Source organism: Varroa destructor, unplaced genomic scaffold (genome assembly GCF_002443255.2).
Source record: "Varroa destructor unplaced genomic scaffold, Vdes_3.0 BEIS01000003.1, whole genome shotgun sequence".
NCBI classification, from domain to species: Eukaryota; Metazoa; Arthropoda; class Arachnida; order Mesostigmata; family Varroidae; genus Varroa; species Varroa destructor.
Genome location: NW_019211456.1, coordinates 36,286,104 through 36,301,408, shown reverse-complemented (window position 1 = coordinate 36,301,408; position 15,305 = coordinate 36,286,104). Strand labels below are relative to the sequence as shown.

At 41.3% G+C, this 15,305-nt stretch overlaps 1 protein-coding gene across 1 annotated transcript; it reads left to right on the top strand.

The window, feature by feature from the left end:
* The first annotated feature begins 101 nt into the window (after nt 1-101).
* On the top strand, nt 102-15,197 carry l(3)80Fg (dnaJ homolog subfamily C member 16 l(3)80Fg). Its single transcript, XM_022797696.2, has 7 exons — nt 102-2,702; nt 4,784-4,951; nt 5,277-5,478; nt 5,746-7,021; nt 7,268-7,512; nt 7,887-8,133; nt 8,342-15,197. The coding sequence occupies exons 1-7, from the start codon at nt 2,551-2,553 to the stop codon at nt 8,533-8,535; spliced, it is 2,484 nt and encodes an 827-aa protein (XP_022653431.1). The 5' UTR covers nt 102-2,550; the 3' UTR covers nt 8,536-15,197.
* The last annotated feature ends 108 nt before the right edge of the window (nt 15,198-15,305 follow it).

Here is a 15,305-nt window from a genome sequence, read left to right as displayed (position 1 = left end):
GTCCGTTTATGTCGACTGCAGAACTGCGTCTTTATGGAAAATTTAGCTATGAATACTTGTCGACGATTGTCTAGCAGAGCTCTCTAGACGATAGCCACCAAACCTCATAATACGACACCATCCTTGCAAAGCCGCCGAATACCCGGAAGTGAGGCAAGCTTCGACCATGAGCTTTAGCGAGTGGAATAATGTTAAACAGAATCCTCGTAATCTTCTATGAAATACTGGGTACATCTTAGTCTATCACTTGCCTGTCCAAATTTTTACTTCCTCAGCCCAAACGAAATTTTTGGTGTTGCAGCCCGATCAACTTCCGGGTGCAGCCGGGTCATTACTTTAAGTGCTAGCCAACATTTGTCTCTGATTCGATCTCCTTCCTTGCAAATCAAAATGGACTCGTAGAATTCGCCTCGAAGAGAGATCAAAGCACTGGTCGTCTCAGGTAGGAGTGAGCGACCTCGGCCTCCGAGTGCGGTGGTGGTCGCCCTGTGGAGCCGAGGAGGCGACGAGGACGATCGCGCCCACGGTGACTCATTCACTTAATGATCAGCCTGGCGGTAGACCCCTCAGACGTTGCTTAAGGAGATGTTCGTTGAATGCACACGCACTGTTGTTGGCTAATGATTTAGCAACGGCTAGTTTAATCAGCCAGTTGCTTATCGAGCAGTAGTTGCTGCAAAACTGGTGGAGTCATAGATCGACTAACCAACGAGAGTGGAGGCCAGTGGACCTAGTTTCAGTAACGGCAACGCACTCGAGAGTCCAACAAGGAAGAAGAGCAAAGAAACGGCCGCGCGTAATGTTGATAGCGCGCCCGTTCGCCAGCCCCCCAACTCGCAGTGCTGCCACAGTACAAGTAACGATTGGCGATTCCACCAACATGTGGAAGAGGCAGTACGACTTCTGTAAACAAAAAGAAGATGAGCTTTGTTCTGCAAGAACTATGGCTGGTGCCGCTATGACCGTATAGCACTACGACAATTACAATAGCTACTAATAGTAATAATAATACACGATACACAACGAGCAATCGATAGAAGAGCGTTTTGTTTATCTGGCTGGTAACCTCAAGCTGGCCGTTCAGGACTAATTGTAACTTGTGCAAATTAGTACTTATTATTAACTCATTAGTTGAAAAGAAGAGTAAAGGGTATCGGCGGACGGATGATTCTTGATCGGCTCGTGGTTTGTATCGAGTTTTATCTACAAAAGAACAACGAGACAAGGAAAAATCTGGCAGATAAAAGGAAGTGCGAATTATTGTTATGAATAGCGTTATTCATTAATAGCTCGTTGTGGTTCAGGTGCAAAAAATTTGCGTCAGCTTGAGCAAGAAGTCGATCAGTAGCATTCGCGTGCGCAATTACTGAGAGACCGTCATAGTCGTGAGAGGAAAACACGGAATCTTTTTGTGTCCTATTTTGGACTGAAGAGTGTATCCCTGGATAGAAGGGCGGTTATATAGAGAAATAAAGAAAACCAAGCACAGTTGTTTCATTAAGAATAAACAGTGGTACTCACAAAAAAAGAGAATACTAAATATCTATCCGTTGTCTCCTACTGCTTCTGCCGCTGCTGTAATTTTTATAATCGTTGTGTCGGTTAGTGTGTCTGCGCGTGTGAGTTTCTGTAGCTAAGCGTGGCTGAGAACCGCTTGTCCCCCTTACTACTCGGAGTTGCTCTGGCGACTTTGTCTGATCTCTCCCGATTTCTCGTGCTGCTGTTGCTGCTGGTAACCATTATCGCCGCGAGCGGCTGCAAAGAGGCTGCGGCGACGATTGGGAGCTGGCAGAGATAAACGGAGATGAAGACCTAGGCTACGTGCCACTGCCAAAGATTAAAGATTGTTGCGGTGCGCGTACAAATTGTGGTGCGGCGTCCATACGGGGGGTTCGCGCACTGCACTGATCCGGTGTCTTGTACCTGGCTACTAGAACTACTACGACTACTTCTAATTGTACGATCGTAATTACAAATTTAAAGACCACAATTTCTTGGCTTCTGAAGGCGGCCATAGGCGGTGGCGTTCTTCAGCAGCTGATCGCTTTGATCGCAGCTGATTCATTATCATAATCGTGCGTGCATGCGTCAGCTACACCAGAAAGTGGCAAAGGCCGCGTTCTGGTACGTCGGTGACCCTTAACGAACGGGTCCAACGGTGACCACGAATTTACCACAAAGTTACCATATATTTGAGGAAAAAGTGGAGCGTTACTTTCTGCCGATCACCTTCTAATTCTCCCTTTGGTACTTTCATCACAAAGGACGGGATTAAATGAACTCGAGATGGGTGTGTGACAAGTGATGCGAATAAGTGATCGGCGTACCCTCGGAAATTTGTTGGGGAACCCGATTCTTTGATTGGTGGGAAAGTACGGCAGCGAATATTGCTCGCGCTGGAAGTTGAGGTGGTAGGCGTCATTCTGGCTTTGAAAAGCCTTGGTCGTGGCGAGGTGACGTGCCGCGCCGCTGAGCTCTAGCTGCTTCGAAAGGACAGACTGCTCCGAAGGAGGTAGCTAGACAACAAAACTATAGGGCAGGTTGACAGGCATGAAGCTGTTCCTTATAACGGTTGTTTTCTTCGTGGGCTGTTCGCAATGGACGCTCGGCCTACTTAGCGACCCCTACAAGATACTCAACGTCGCACGGTCCGCTTCGGCTAATCAGATACGACAGGCGTACAAGGAACTCGCTAAAGAATGGTAAACAACATAGAGTAAAAGCATGTTCTGACAAACATAGTATGGTCTTTGCAAACTGTAGGAGACGTCAAAGAAATCTACTGTCTTGAAAAAATTATTATGTGTGAAATTGTGTTCTTTTCTAGTGTAATTAATATTCTACGGGGATAGGAGCGCATTAATGCGTCTGTTTGATGACTCACGCATAGTTCGAAATTCGAAGATGTTCCCTCTCTATGCTATGTTAATTGCATTTTACTAGAATCAAGTCAGAATTGCAGCAAAAAATGTAGCGAAATAGGGAAGATATTATTTGTCGGTTGTTTTTGTATATGTAACGTTCTATTACACTATATGCTCTCATTTTGCCAATCCGAGTAAAAAAAGCATATAATCGTGCTCACAAATACGCTAACGATTTACAATAAAATGCCAGACTTGCCAAATCAAATTCTGGAGACCTTTTAACGGCATATCCACAGGTAGGCCATATAAGATATAAATACTGTAAGTAATTTCCTTGGCGCAGACATGTCGTTGCATATTAATTTGTCCTTGTCAGGATAACGATTTGGAGACGACGCTAAAGAGGAGATGAGGTAAAGCGGAAAGTATGACGTTCAGTAAAATAAGAGAGGCGTTTTTTCCGCTGTATTCCATTCTGCATAGATAAATTGCGACTTCTTATACCATCGAACTTGTACAATTTCAAGGGAAATTGATGAACCTATACTCTTGTAAAACAGCTGACACTGGCGTGGTTTGTGTCGAAGAAGGTGTATTGCACGAGCACCTTGTTGATCGCTATAGTTGTTCCAAATTTGTTGTTTAAATCTGTCAAAAACTAACAGTGAAAAGGCAAAAAATCGGTAGAACAACAAACAAACATCACAGTATAGAGGGGTTTTATATTTTCAATAACACTTTTAATGCTTCCTACGACCTTTCTGCCCCAGTACAGTAGAGTTTACTAGATCTAACCAATATCCGCTATAGTTATTCCAGCTTCATCAATGACTATTTCCGACTCAGGTCATATATACTGCTCATAATACAAAAGGTATTAAGAAATGTGTTAAAAAAAATGTTTAAAGCGCCTGATTTGTAGCCATAAGTCCATCGAGTTTGCAAATATAAGCTTAACACACAGTTACCTTTCACTGGTGTCAGTATGCGCTAAAAATGCCGAGTGCGAATGTTATTAATAGTCCGTCTAAAGGATGTTTATAATCAATTAAAATGTCACCGTTAACAAAAAAGATAATAAATAAAAAAAATTAAAAAAATACGTATTTTAGAAACGTGTTTGATATCGTTTGTGCCAAATAATTCACATTTTTAAGTTAAATTGCATTAAAAAAGGCTTTTGCTATCCTTCCGTGAATTCTTTACTAAATCGAAAAATGCTTTCGTTTGTAGCGCAAATAATTTTCCTTGAAGCTTTCCAGTGTTTAGACTTTTTTCGAAAATTGATCCTTTGTCTCGTTTGTGAAATTCGTTCTTTACCAACGGTGCAATTATCGAGAAACCAAGAAACTTGTATATTTGAAGGGTCTGCGAACTTTTATTAAGATAGTCAGCGGCGGTTATTAGTCATATCGATCATGGATCCGTAGATCAGGCTCTATTATATGATACACAAAAATATTTTTTTAGCCAAATGCTTGATTTTTAGCTATCTAAAAATAAAAAATATTAACAAATATCAAATGTTTTTGAGTACTCAGGAGAGTGGGAACTGTGGTCGGCTAGACTTTTTCTTTGGTAAAAAAAGAGCATATCGATTGTATATTATAAAAGACCAAGCCACTAACAGGAACTTCCTTTAAAGCTAAGTCGTAAGTAAGCATTATTATGCCATTGAATCTGATGGTAAGGAAGAAAAATCAGGCGTGGATGGTAGGTAGTGTGAAGGTATGCTCTCATATTTGTCCCCACTATGCCACTGGTAGGCTTTCGGCGTCTTCACCGGAAAACTGACAAAGTTTATAAAATAGCCTAAACTAACCAGGAAACTAATTAAATCTTTAAATAGAAACCCACTTTTTGAGGCTGCTAATCTGCTTTCTTTCTAATACCAGTTTTTGTTGTTGCGGTTCCAGGCACCCGGACAAAAAAAAAGAAGACCGCTCTGCGGAAGGAAAGTTCATCAAGATCAAACAGGCCTACGAGCTTCTCATGGATCCGGAACGACGAAACGAATATGATAAGCATGGTTGGACTGAAGACACACCCAATTTCCGCAGGCGACGGGCCGCTTACGCCCATCGGTACGCACCAGCAGTGCAGCCTTTTTCCATCTCTCCTGAGATTTTGACGTAGTTCTTATCACGTCTGCATACGCGCCTGGGTCTTAGATAATTTTCAATAATGCTAATTATAATAATAACTAAACGTAGTAACTTGTCCCAGCATGTCGTTTTTACTTTTCCGCAAAACTTTGTACAAGCAACTCGTGCTTGGCTGGTACTGTTATGACGAAGTTTCTTACATGTGTCATTACCTTACAAAGTGAATACATTCAGTCGTGCTACATTCAATGATTACATGAACTCACTGTAAATTTTTTCTATGGTTTTTCTCGGTGTATCTTAGGTATAGTTATGACCCGTATGAAACAATGTTTGGTGCGGAGCGTCCTCTACTCGCCATCTACCATAACATGACGGTAACCACCAAATCCTATGAGAATAAAATTGTTCCAGACTCTCACGCGCGTATTTGGCTGCTTCTTTTTTATCATGACCAGTGTTCACCCTGCCTGCAGGCAGCGCCAGTTTGGCATAGAATACAACAGGTTAGTTGGGTTCTCTGTAAGGCTGCATATTTTCTCACACACATTCATACGTAATCATATATCAGGCTGGGCTTCTTTGCAACGGCGTATGAAGATACTACTTGAGGAATGATGAGTTCTGCTGCAGCTGTAAAGAGTTAAATGTCTAAGTAACAGTGAGCAAACTTCAGCATATATGCTGTCTGTTCTTTTTTGTACACTTTTTCTTTTTGTCTGCCTGATGGTACTACGTTAATTCTCGATATAACTTTACTGCTCTGTATTTAGGAGCTGGAACCGATTGGTATCGAGTTTGGTGCCGTACACGCCGAACATGAGGAAGAGATCCGAAAGAAGTTGGGTGTGGCGGCCTTGCCCCATCTTGTCGCCGTCGTTCAGGGTCGGATAGTGCATTTTCGCGACGAGCATTTGTCGCTCAACAACGTCATCAACTTTGTCCGACGGACCTTCGAGCTGAAGATCATTGAGCGATTAGAGGAACGCAATCAACTTAATGCGTTCTTGTCAGGCTGGAAAAACGACGACAAGGTCCGCGCCATCTTCTTTTCACAGACCAAACAAATTAAGCTCCGATACATGCTTGCTGCGTTCAAGTTCCGTGACTATATTCACTTCGGCTTTGTGTGTATCGAGAATAAGCCGGCAGGGGAGGCGATTCGGCGTAAGCTAAACGTCCTCCCAAAGAAGGAATCACTTCTCCTCTTTAATGAATATTCCTCGGCACCGTTCGCCACAGTGGCGATGCCCGAGCTAAGCACACAGACACTGCACGACGCCCTTAATGCTAACAAGTTCCTCATACTACCGAGAGTTACGTCGCAGCCGATATTCAACCAGCTCTGCCCCAATGAATCGGCGCAGAAGGTGTCCCGACGTCGACTATGTGTGATCTGGGTGACTGTGTCTCATCCAAGCAACCTCAACGAGGATAGGCGGGTGCAATTGCGTCTTTACGTCAAGGGACTGAGTGCTCAGTGGAAGGAGCGTGTGTCTTTCATGTACTTACAGAAGGATAAACAGGGCGAGTTCGTCGAAAGTCTTATGAACGGCCCGGGGGTACCTGCGGAGCCATCTGAGCACTTTGTGATTATCTGGCGGCGCACTGATCTTGTCGTCGAGTACCAGTGGATATCGAAGCCTTGGTCGGGTGACGCCACGCAGATGAACGCGAGTAAAGAAGAACTGAACAATGTGTTAATGCGTCTACTGCATACGGCAGAAACCTTAGCGTGTGGTCGGGCTCGTCTACGAACACTTACCGATGAGCACGCGCAGGGACTGTTGACACGTATCCTTAAGCGACTCGCCCTGATGGCTGATGCCATTGCCGATAATGTGTCCAAATATCAGGTGTTACCTGTTATCTCCGTAGTTGTCTCGTTTGTGTTTATAATACTCATCGGCTACCTTATGTCCTACTTGGTCCAGCTCGAAGAGAACAAAATACGGCAACAAGGAAAAGGTGTACACGTACCAGGTGGCCACAAACCGCGCAACGAGTGCAAGCTCAGCATACATGAACTGCGTGGAGAAACCTACAACGGTAAGCGATTGATCTTCGCTAGATGAGCTGCAGTATTGTAATCCTAATGCTTAAAAAGAGTACGCATACAGCCCATATTTATTACACATAACGATGCGGACATTTTGTAAAGCGCTAATCTATCACCTATGGGTCCGAAAAGTGGCGGAGAAATGCATTGTCTATTGTTGCTGTAAACTAGTATCTTTAGTAGTAAACGACATGAAGCTCTAACACATTATCAAATACGCATACTTTGCTTTACAGGCCTAGTGCGCTTACTTAAGCCCGGTTGCCGTACGGTCGTACTACTTGTGGACAATGATTCGAAACCCAAACTTCTTCCGCAGTTCTTCAAAGCCGTATTTCCCTATCGCAAAAATAAGACGCTCATGTTTGCGTTCATGATGCTTGAGAAGAATCTTGAATGGTACCGGCGCTTACTGCTACAGACCCTCGGCGAATCATCCCACAGACCACTCAACATTAATCCCAAGAACTGTATTGGGACGGTTAGTGCAATTGACACCAAAAAAAATAGAACTGCCTGTTAGATGTCACCCTCTAGTTTTTTTTTTCCGAAGATTAGAAACATTCATATTCTAGTGCACAGTTCTACGTCCAACACTACCACTAAACATTACATCAGACAGCTGGCTCTCAGCACACAACAAAGTGTGTTTGCACCTGGTCCTGCTGCTAGATTACCTTACGTATCCCAGAACTGAATAGGCAAATGCTTTACCACTACATCATCACGGAGACTAGTTGTTCAAGGTCTAACTATCCTATTCGATCCACCGCCCATGCTACCTTCGCGTCGTTCTACGACTAACTGTCGCTATTGTTGTTGTTTCTGTCGTTCTTACTTATGTATATCCTTTAGGTATTATCTCTGAACGGTCACCGTAAGTACTTCTGCGTGTATCACGCCAAGCACCGCGAGGAGGAACCCCGGAGGGATCGAGACCGGGATCGGGAGCGCGAGCGGCGTGGGACGTCGATGGGTCCATCGTTATCTACCCAAACCAATCATGGGGCGAATACAACAGGGGCGCACGGGGCCTTCCTGGGGTTTGACTCCTCCGACTCGGAGGCCGACTCAGATGTAGAGAGCGGAAGACTAATTAAAGGTACGTGATCAACATGAAAATTAGTTAAAATAAACAGAACGAATCAATAAAGTATCAGAGATAGTGCGACAGAGAAGATGTATTGGGATTTTTCTAGACTAGCTACAAATGAATGCATTGAAATCTACATTTAGTGCCAAGTCGATTGATGTTATAGATGACCAAATTTTTGTATCTATATATGCTTATGTACGTATTTGTGTTAAAGGCGGCTCGCGAGGCGGCGGCAGTACGAGTACCGGCGGGACAGCGTCAGCATCTGACAGCGGAAGTGGAGATCTTTATGGATCAATATTGTTCGAGGAGCATCTCCTTGATGGGCTTTCGTCGTGGCTTGATAAGCTCTTCGAGGGCACCACAAAGCGCTACTATATACAGTACTGGCCAGAATGCATGAAGTGAAAAAGGATAATAATGATATTGATAATTATTGCGTTACGATGCTTTGAGTACAAGAAAAGAGTTGAAATATAAAAAGGTGAGAGATTAGGAACGAAGAAGAGGACGCAAATGAACGAAGGAAAGGATAAGCAGAAAAAACGAAATAGGCATTAAATCCAGATGTGGGACAACGAGAGCGGCCGGAGTCAACTCTTCTGTCTGTTTTCCCCAAAACAGTGCCATTGTTATTATGCATCATTGTTAACTAGATTCCTGGCCAAACCAAGCCATAATGTCATGCCGTATGCACTTCTACATTGGTTTTGGACGATTGAGACAATGCGATAGTAAATGTCGACTCCGACGAATAGAAATACTTTGTCACGAACGTCCTTCTAGAAATTTCGTACCAACTAGGCACACACAAGACAGGACGCGAGCAGCAGATCAAATACAATCAATTTGTGGACGTACTAAGTACCGATTGGTTAAAGGATCTTGCAACGATCGGTGCTTACCCGCAGATTACCTATCATATGCGTATGGCCATGATCGACCGAACAAAGCCAACAGAGTGCAGCAGCAACAGCAGCAACAAGAAGTTGAAGAACACCGACGCAAGCGTAACCCCTAAATTCTGGCCTTTCCGCCTTCGACGTTACAGCGCTGTAGTTTTGCCCCTTAGCTTCCTAACCGTTCCCCATCGCAGACTTCGAGTATTCCTCTAATTTGACCCAATGTCATTAACAGTTAATTTCATCAAGAGTCCAGCGAGCGAATAAACAAATTAGATGCATCTGAAGCAGCCAACGCAAGCTATGATGCAGCCGCCATAGTTGCAATACATAAATAGATGACAAAAATGCAAAATTGACATTTTATCAGGTCTCGCACATCCCCTAAGTGTGCGTAAGTTGTTTGCTGTAGTTGAGTAAGTTCCAGTAGAGCAGTGTTTATACAGTATACTTGAGATATAAACAATACAGTATGAAATTGCAATGGTCGTGCGAAACAATAAACGCATAAGGAAACGACGCTACCCTCATGATGATATGATGATTATGAGGGTTTTACAGAAACTTATAAAAAGAGATCATTTTGGCAGTGATATCGTAAGCGAGGAGGAAATTAACAGATGTCACGATTAAACATTGATGTCTCATTTCGATGGGGAAGGGCCTCTCGCGAATGGTAACCTGAGTGGATGGTCTGGCCTACAAGAGTATGGACCATGCCCCATGACAGATCGAAAACGTCTGCCACTGTATTTCAGCGCTGCGAAAATTACAATTGTTTGGTTCAGTCTGCTGCTTTTTTTTAAAAGTTTCGCTCAGTTAATTGAGTTTCGTTGCCTATACTTCATACCTGGTTAGTAAACATCATATCGTAAACGGATTATGGCCTTGTCCGCTGAATGTCAATCAATTGAAGTCGCAAGTGACTACCTGATTGGCCTATTTATTTGATAATTTAAAAACGTTTGTTGACAAATTAATTGTTGGTATCGAGCATCAGCACACCGAGGCTGACTTCGTGTGCTGAGATCTGGCGTGTCCTCAATACGAAAGGTTGTACATATTGGAATTCTGAATGTTTGTTAAATGCTATACACTAAGCCCTAGAACAGTGTTACGTAGGTAAGGCTATGCTTATTTTGCTACGAGAGCATCGATACAACAATTAACGCGGCGGAGGCAAGTTTCTCGTTGAAATTATTTGTTATACATAATAGATACGGCCAAGTTACGCAACGTGCCACTTATTCATAACCATAATCGGAATAAAGAAACGAGTTTTGAACGAAAACGAGCGAATTGAATGCTGTATGATTGACAAAATTGGCTGGCTAGTTAAACGTCTAAATTTTAAACTTGATCCTTTGTTGGCAGAAATCAAATGTTGGCGAATTTATCAAATAATAGTGGAGCATTACTTTGCTCACTGACCTGCCATCGTTGAAACAAATAGCGAAAAGATAGACGTTAGACTCATTTTTCATACCTCCTCTCATTGTTCTTAAAACCACGTCCTGCTGTGTTTTTCTCCAATATGGTTGTTATGATACGCTTGTGTAGTATTTTAAAAATTCGAATGAATGATTTGTGTGATTTAAGAGAAGTACCGTATCTGTCATGTGATAACCAATTAGATCAGATTTCTGTACGTTATCTATATCAGCGTCTTGCTCTTTAAACAATCGATCTGAAGGACTACGCCTCACGCAGCTTTCCTCCGCAGTGTCTTTTCTTTTTCTTACTCTTGTTGGTATGAACTCTAATTGTCGGTGGTTTAGTTGCAAATAGATGTATGACGATTGATGTACAACAATAAATACGATACGTATTGTATATCGGATACGGGCCAGAGGAGTCTGGTCTAGTGACACGTACTTGTTAAAAGTTACACACCGGTTATGATATCGCCGATCATTGCTATTTATAATAATAATAGTAATTATAATTATTATAAATGTAACTTTCACTATGGGCAGTTTACAAGGTTGGAGCTATGCGAAAAACATACCAAGTGAAGCCGACTATATATATAAATAATATAATACGGATACGAAATGAACAGTGAGCCAGACGCCGAATTAGAGCGAACGTGAAGTGTCCGAGAAAAAGAAACGTGGGAACACAAAAAGGAAGAGAGTCGAAGATCACGAAATAGTATATGGCCTTTGATGAAGATGATCATTGTGAAAGCGGTACGTGTTTTAACTGTTTCATGCAAAAAATATTCTATTTGCCTGGGTGTGTTCGGTTGCGCATGAGACGGGCATCCATCTCACACTTCATCTTTTCTACGACCAGTTAAAATAATGAAATAATAATATTACTGAATTCTAGTATTATTATTGCACACACACTCACACACACGTGTATATACATGCATATGTGCGTGTGTATGTGACGCGCTATACATATATAGCGCGATATATCATTCGCAATCAAACGCTCGTTAATAGTAATGATGATAATTACATTCGTATGTATCACTGTTGTTGCCCACCGGCAATATATTCTACAACTTCTCATGCAACATTAGCAGAAAAAGATAACGTTCCCCTTATTCACACGCGACGTCTGTTTTTCATGAGCATAAACCGGCAGATGATACTGGGTCTTCTGTATCGTCTTATGGACAGCTTATTATCCTTGGTACTAAATAAGACATAGATGTAAATTTCTAGCATGGAAATTGCATTAAAGATCAGCGGGTCCGATTTCCACATCGTTGCACCGAAGGCGTCTTGCGTGTCGATACCCAAATCGCTCATCAATACTCCCCTTTTCGTTAATCGATAGAAATACTGTGCTGAGCTCATTTTGAATATCCATGTGCCATACCACATGACACGATTAATAAGACAGAGACCATCACAATCAATTTATTTGCACTCAACCCTTCGAATTAACTAAAAGGACATCGCCGTTTGTCAACTTATTGTATCGCAAATTGCATATTGCCAAGGAGAAAAACAATAATACGACACAGAATATAATTAAAAAAATAGTAGTTCGCTGAGCAGGCTTCTACCGCTGTCAAATATGGAAAAGCGCAATGTTGCGCGCGGGCTACTTGAAAATAATGATTGGGCATAACAGCATCATAAATGATAATATAAACACTGTGCACAGATACAGTATTGACCTATGCTGACCTACGAGCACCTTGCCGTAGCAGGGCGATAACTCATGATACAATAATATAAATGCTGGGATCAAAACTTGCAGCTTTAATAGATGGGTAAAGAATAAATTTTCAACTAAGATTAATCGCAGTGCGCTTGGATTGGTTATGACAGAAGCGACGGAATGGGGAAAGTCATGGTTTACTAAATGGGTAAGCTGGAGGCTGAATTAATACAACTTGTGGAATCCATCAACTTCACATCTCAATATCATTCAAAGTATCATTCATTATACACACATACAGACGAATAATCGAATACTGTTTTTGGTATTGATAAGGCGAAATAGATAACGGGCCGGACGCAAAAACGTCTTGCATATTGAGTAGAAGAGACTTTTGTAAGCAAAAGTACACAAAGCATTGACATGAATAAGGGTAGCATTAGATATTATAGGCTCCACATGAAGTTCCCTTGCAATTCTGAGTGTAACTGGAGGTGGCCCGTAACTCTGAGTTGGGAGCATCATTTGAAGTGTATCTTAGGCACACAAATTAGTTAATCGACTGCCATTAGTTTTTATCTATTACGGGAAGCATAATAAAAATGTGTTCATCTATAAACATAGGTCATTGTGTTGGAATTGCCTGCCAATTATATCTTAGCACGATATCGATGGGCTGAACCGAAATAGTAGTTTGCTGATTCCCTAGAGATGTTAGCGTCGCAGGTGTGGCCAAAGCATTTAAAAAGGGAATGCAGTCAGAAGATGCGCTGAATGCCGGTTCATAAATGGTGTTTCACCGTAGCTAGTCGAGTCCGTGAATGACTGTAGAGTTTTTTGAAGTCTCCTATTATTAATTATTGGTGTTACTACTACTGACTGCCTTTCGTATGAAATGGAATAGAGCACCAAAGGAAGGTTTGCTGAACGGAGTTCGTGCATTCCGCCATTTGTTAGCATTCGCGCATGTCAGGTCAATGCTAAGACGTTTTTTTAACAAAGAAATACAAATAAATGTGGACCTCCCTTTTTGACTGTTTAATCTATAGAAAGGGTTGTCGTCACGACAATGCATGTTGACAAGGTTGTTTCGAAGCGATTGACTAAACATCAGTGAACATCAGTATGGCTGAAATTCGCCCTTAGAAAGGAATAGATTGTTACAAGGGCAGATCTGCATTGATATCCAATACGAACCTATATGACATGTGGTGCAGTTATACCTTGTGACTACGCATGATCCACACAGATGTGGTTTTTGAAACTTGGAACTTTTTGGGAACAAATAACTAACCGTAATAATAGGTTACGTATGAAACCCGACACATGAAAAATTCCTAATTATCATTAGGATTATTAAATTATCTATTAAAAATATCAACGGCAATAACACTACTAAAGTAAAGCAACAAGAATATCTATGTCAATACCATTTATACTCAATATATATGATTCCTATCAATAACAAATACATAGGAATTATCGATTATCGATTACTAGCATGAAAACACCTGAGAACCCGGTCATGTCGCTTATAGCCATATCTGTGTTTAGTTTTTGACTATTTTTGCCAACGGGGAGCTTTCACAACAATGTGCCCACGGCCCTCTTGGCCTATTCCTTTTTTACTACAGAGGTGAGTGGTTGCATCGTATGGATAAAGGACAAAAAATGACCAATAGAATGCTATAATTGTGAAAACGCTTAAGAGACACACTGCAATAATAAAGTTTCAATATTTTAATAAACGATGACCCTAATAGTACACTAAATAGAATCTTCTACAATAGATGTCACAAGACAGAACGTGCTAACTATAGCAGAATAAACAGCTGTTCATTAGATGCACACCACTGTTCCTCGCGGAGACACGAGACATTACCAAAAATTGTTATCAATATTTCCATAAATATAATTGTCCTTTTACTTCAATGTATAATGATCACTGTTTTTGTATTATTGTATTATTATTAGCATAAATTAGTATGCTTAGCAGACAAGCCATAAGAAACATAAATCAAAGAAGCCACCAGATTACTCGTCAGAACATCGAAATCGAACCACAGAAAAATAAGGGCCAAGTCCCGTTTTCAGCCCCATTTCGTCCAAAGTCAATGGAATCTTTCCATATTACACTACTTCATGTTAGAAAAAAAGATGCTCCACTGTTATAATTTTTAAGATTTCAAAATTTCAACAAATTTCAAGGCTGTGGCGTCTCATGCTTCGCTACTTTGTTGCGTTCTATTTACCCTTCATAGTGAAGCTATACTAGTTGACCGAGATTTTCTTTATAGCCATACCACATCACGGTCGTTATTGCTGCAAGAGCAGGCACTTACAGGTCCTGTTCCAAAACCTTCTAAATGTAGTCGTTCAGAAGCTAGGACGCGGAGTAGACGTAGCACAATTTCGACTGTTCCGTATATATGGGAACAGCAGGAGTCTTGAAATGATGTTTGAGCAAAAACAACTTTGTAGTAGCACTACCAGTAATTGCGGCTGGTATTAGGGATAACACATTTGAAAAATGGGGAGAAAACTTTGAACCATTATTACACGCACGGATACCGAAGTGAAGATGGCAATGGTAGAAAGCCCTATAAAGATTATGCCTATATAGATTTCATGATTCAACCATGATAACGGTGTATATATATATATATATATATATATATATATATATATATATAACGGTATGAGTACACTGAAAAATAACTGACAAGGAATCAGAATAAACGAGATCGCGAAAGGGAGCGACAAAGGCAAAGAGCAACGACCAGGATGCGGGTGACAATAATAATACTGGTCGCGGAATCAATTAGTTGAACAGTAATTACAACAGTTCATAATGAAGCGAGGTGGATAATGGGCGCGGACGAAACAGCAGAAATGAAAAAGAAATGTTCATATAGCGCGTGGCCCCTGCGGTGAAGCTACTTTTCATAACTTATTTGGCTTAATTGTTTGCTATATAAGTCAACAATGTCAACAACAGCACTTTATTTATTAATAAATATATTTAATAAAATATCTGAATAAAAATACTGTTTTTACTATACATAGAGTATACAGTCTTAGACTTTTGGGCCTTTTTAAAGCAAAATTTTTATTTTTCGATTGCTATTATCATGTCTATTCTTTGCTAGTAAG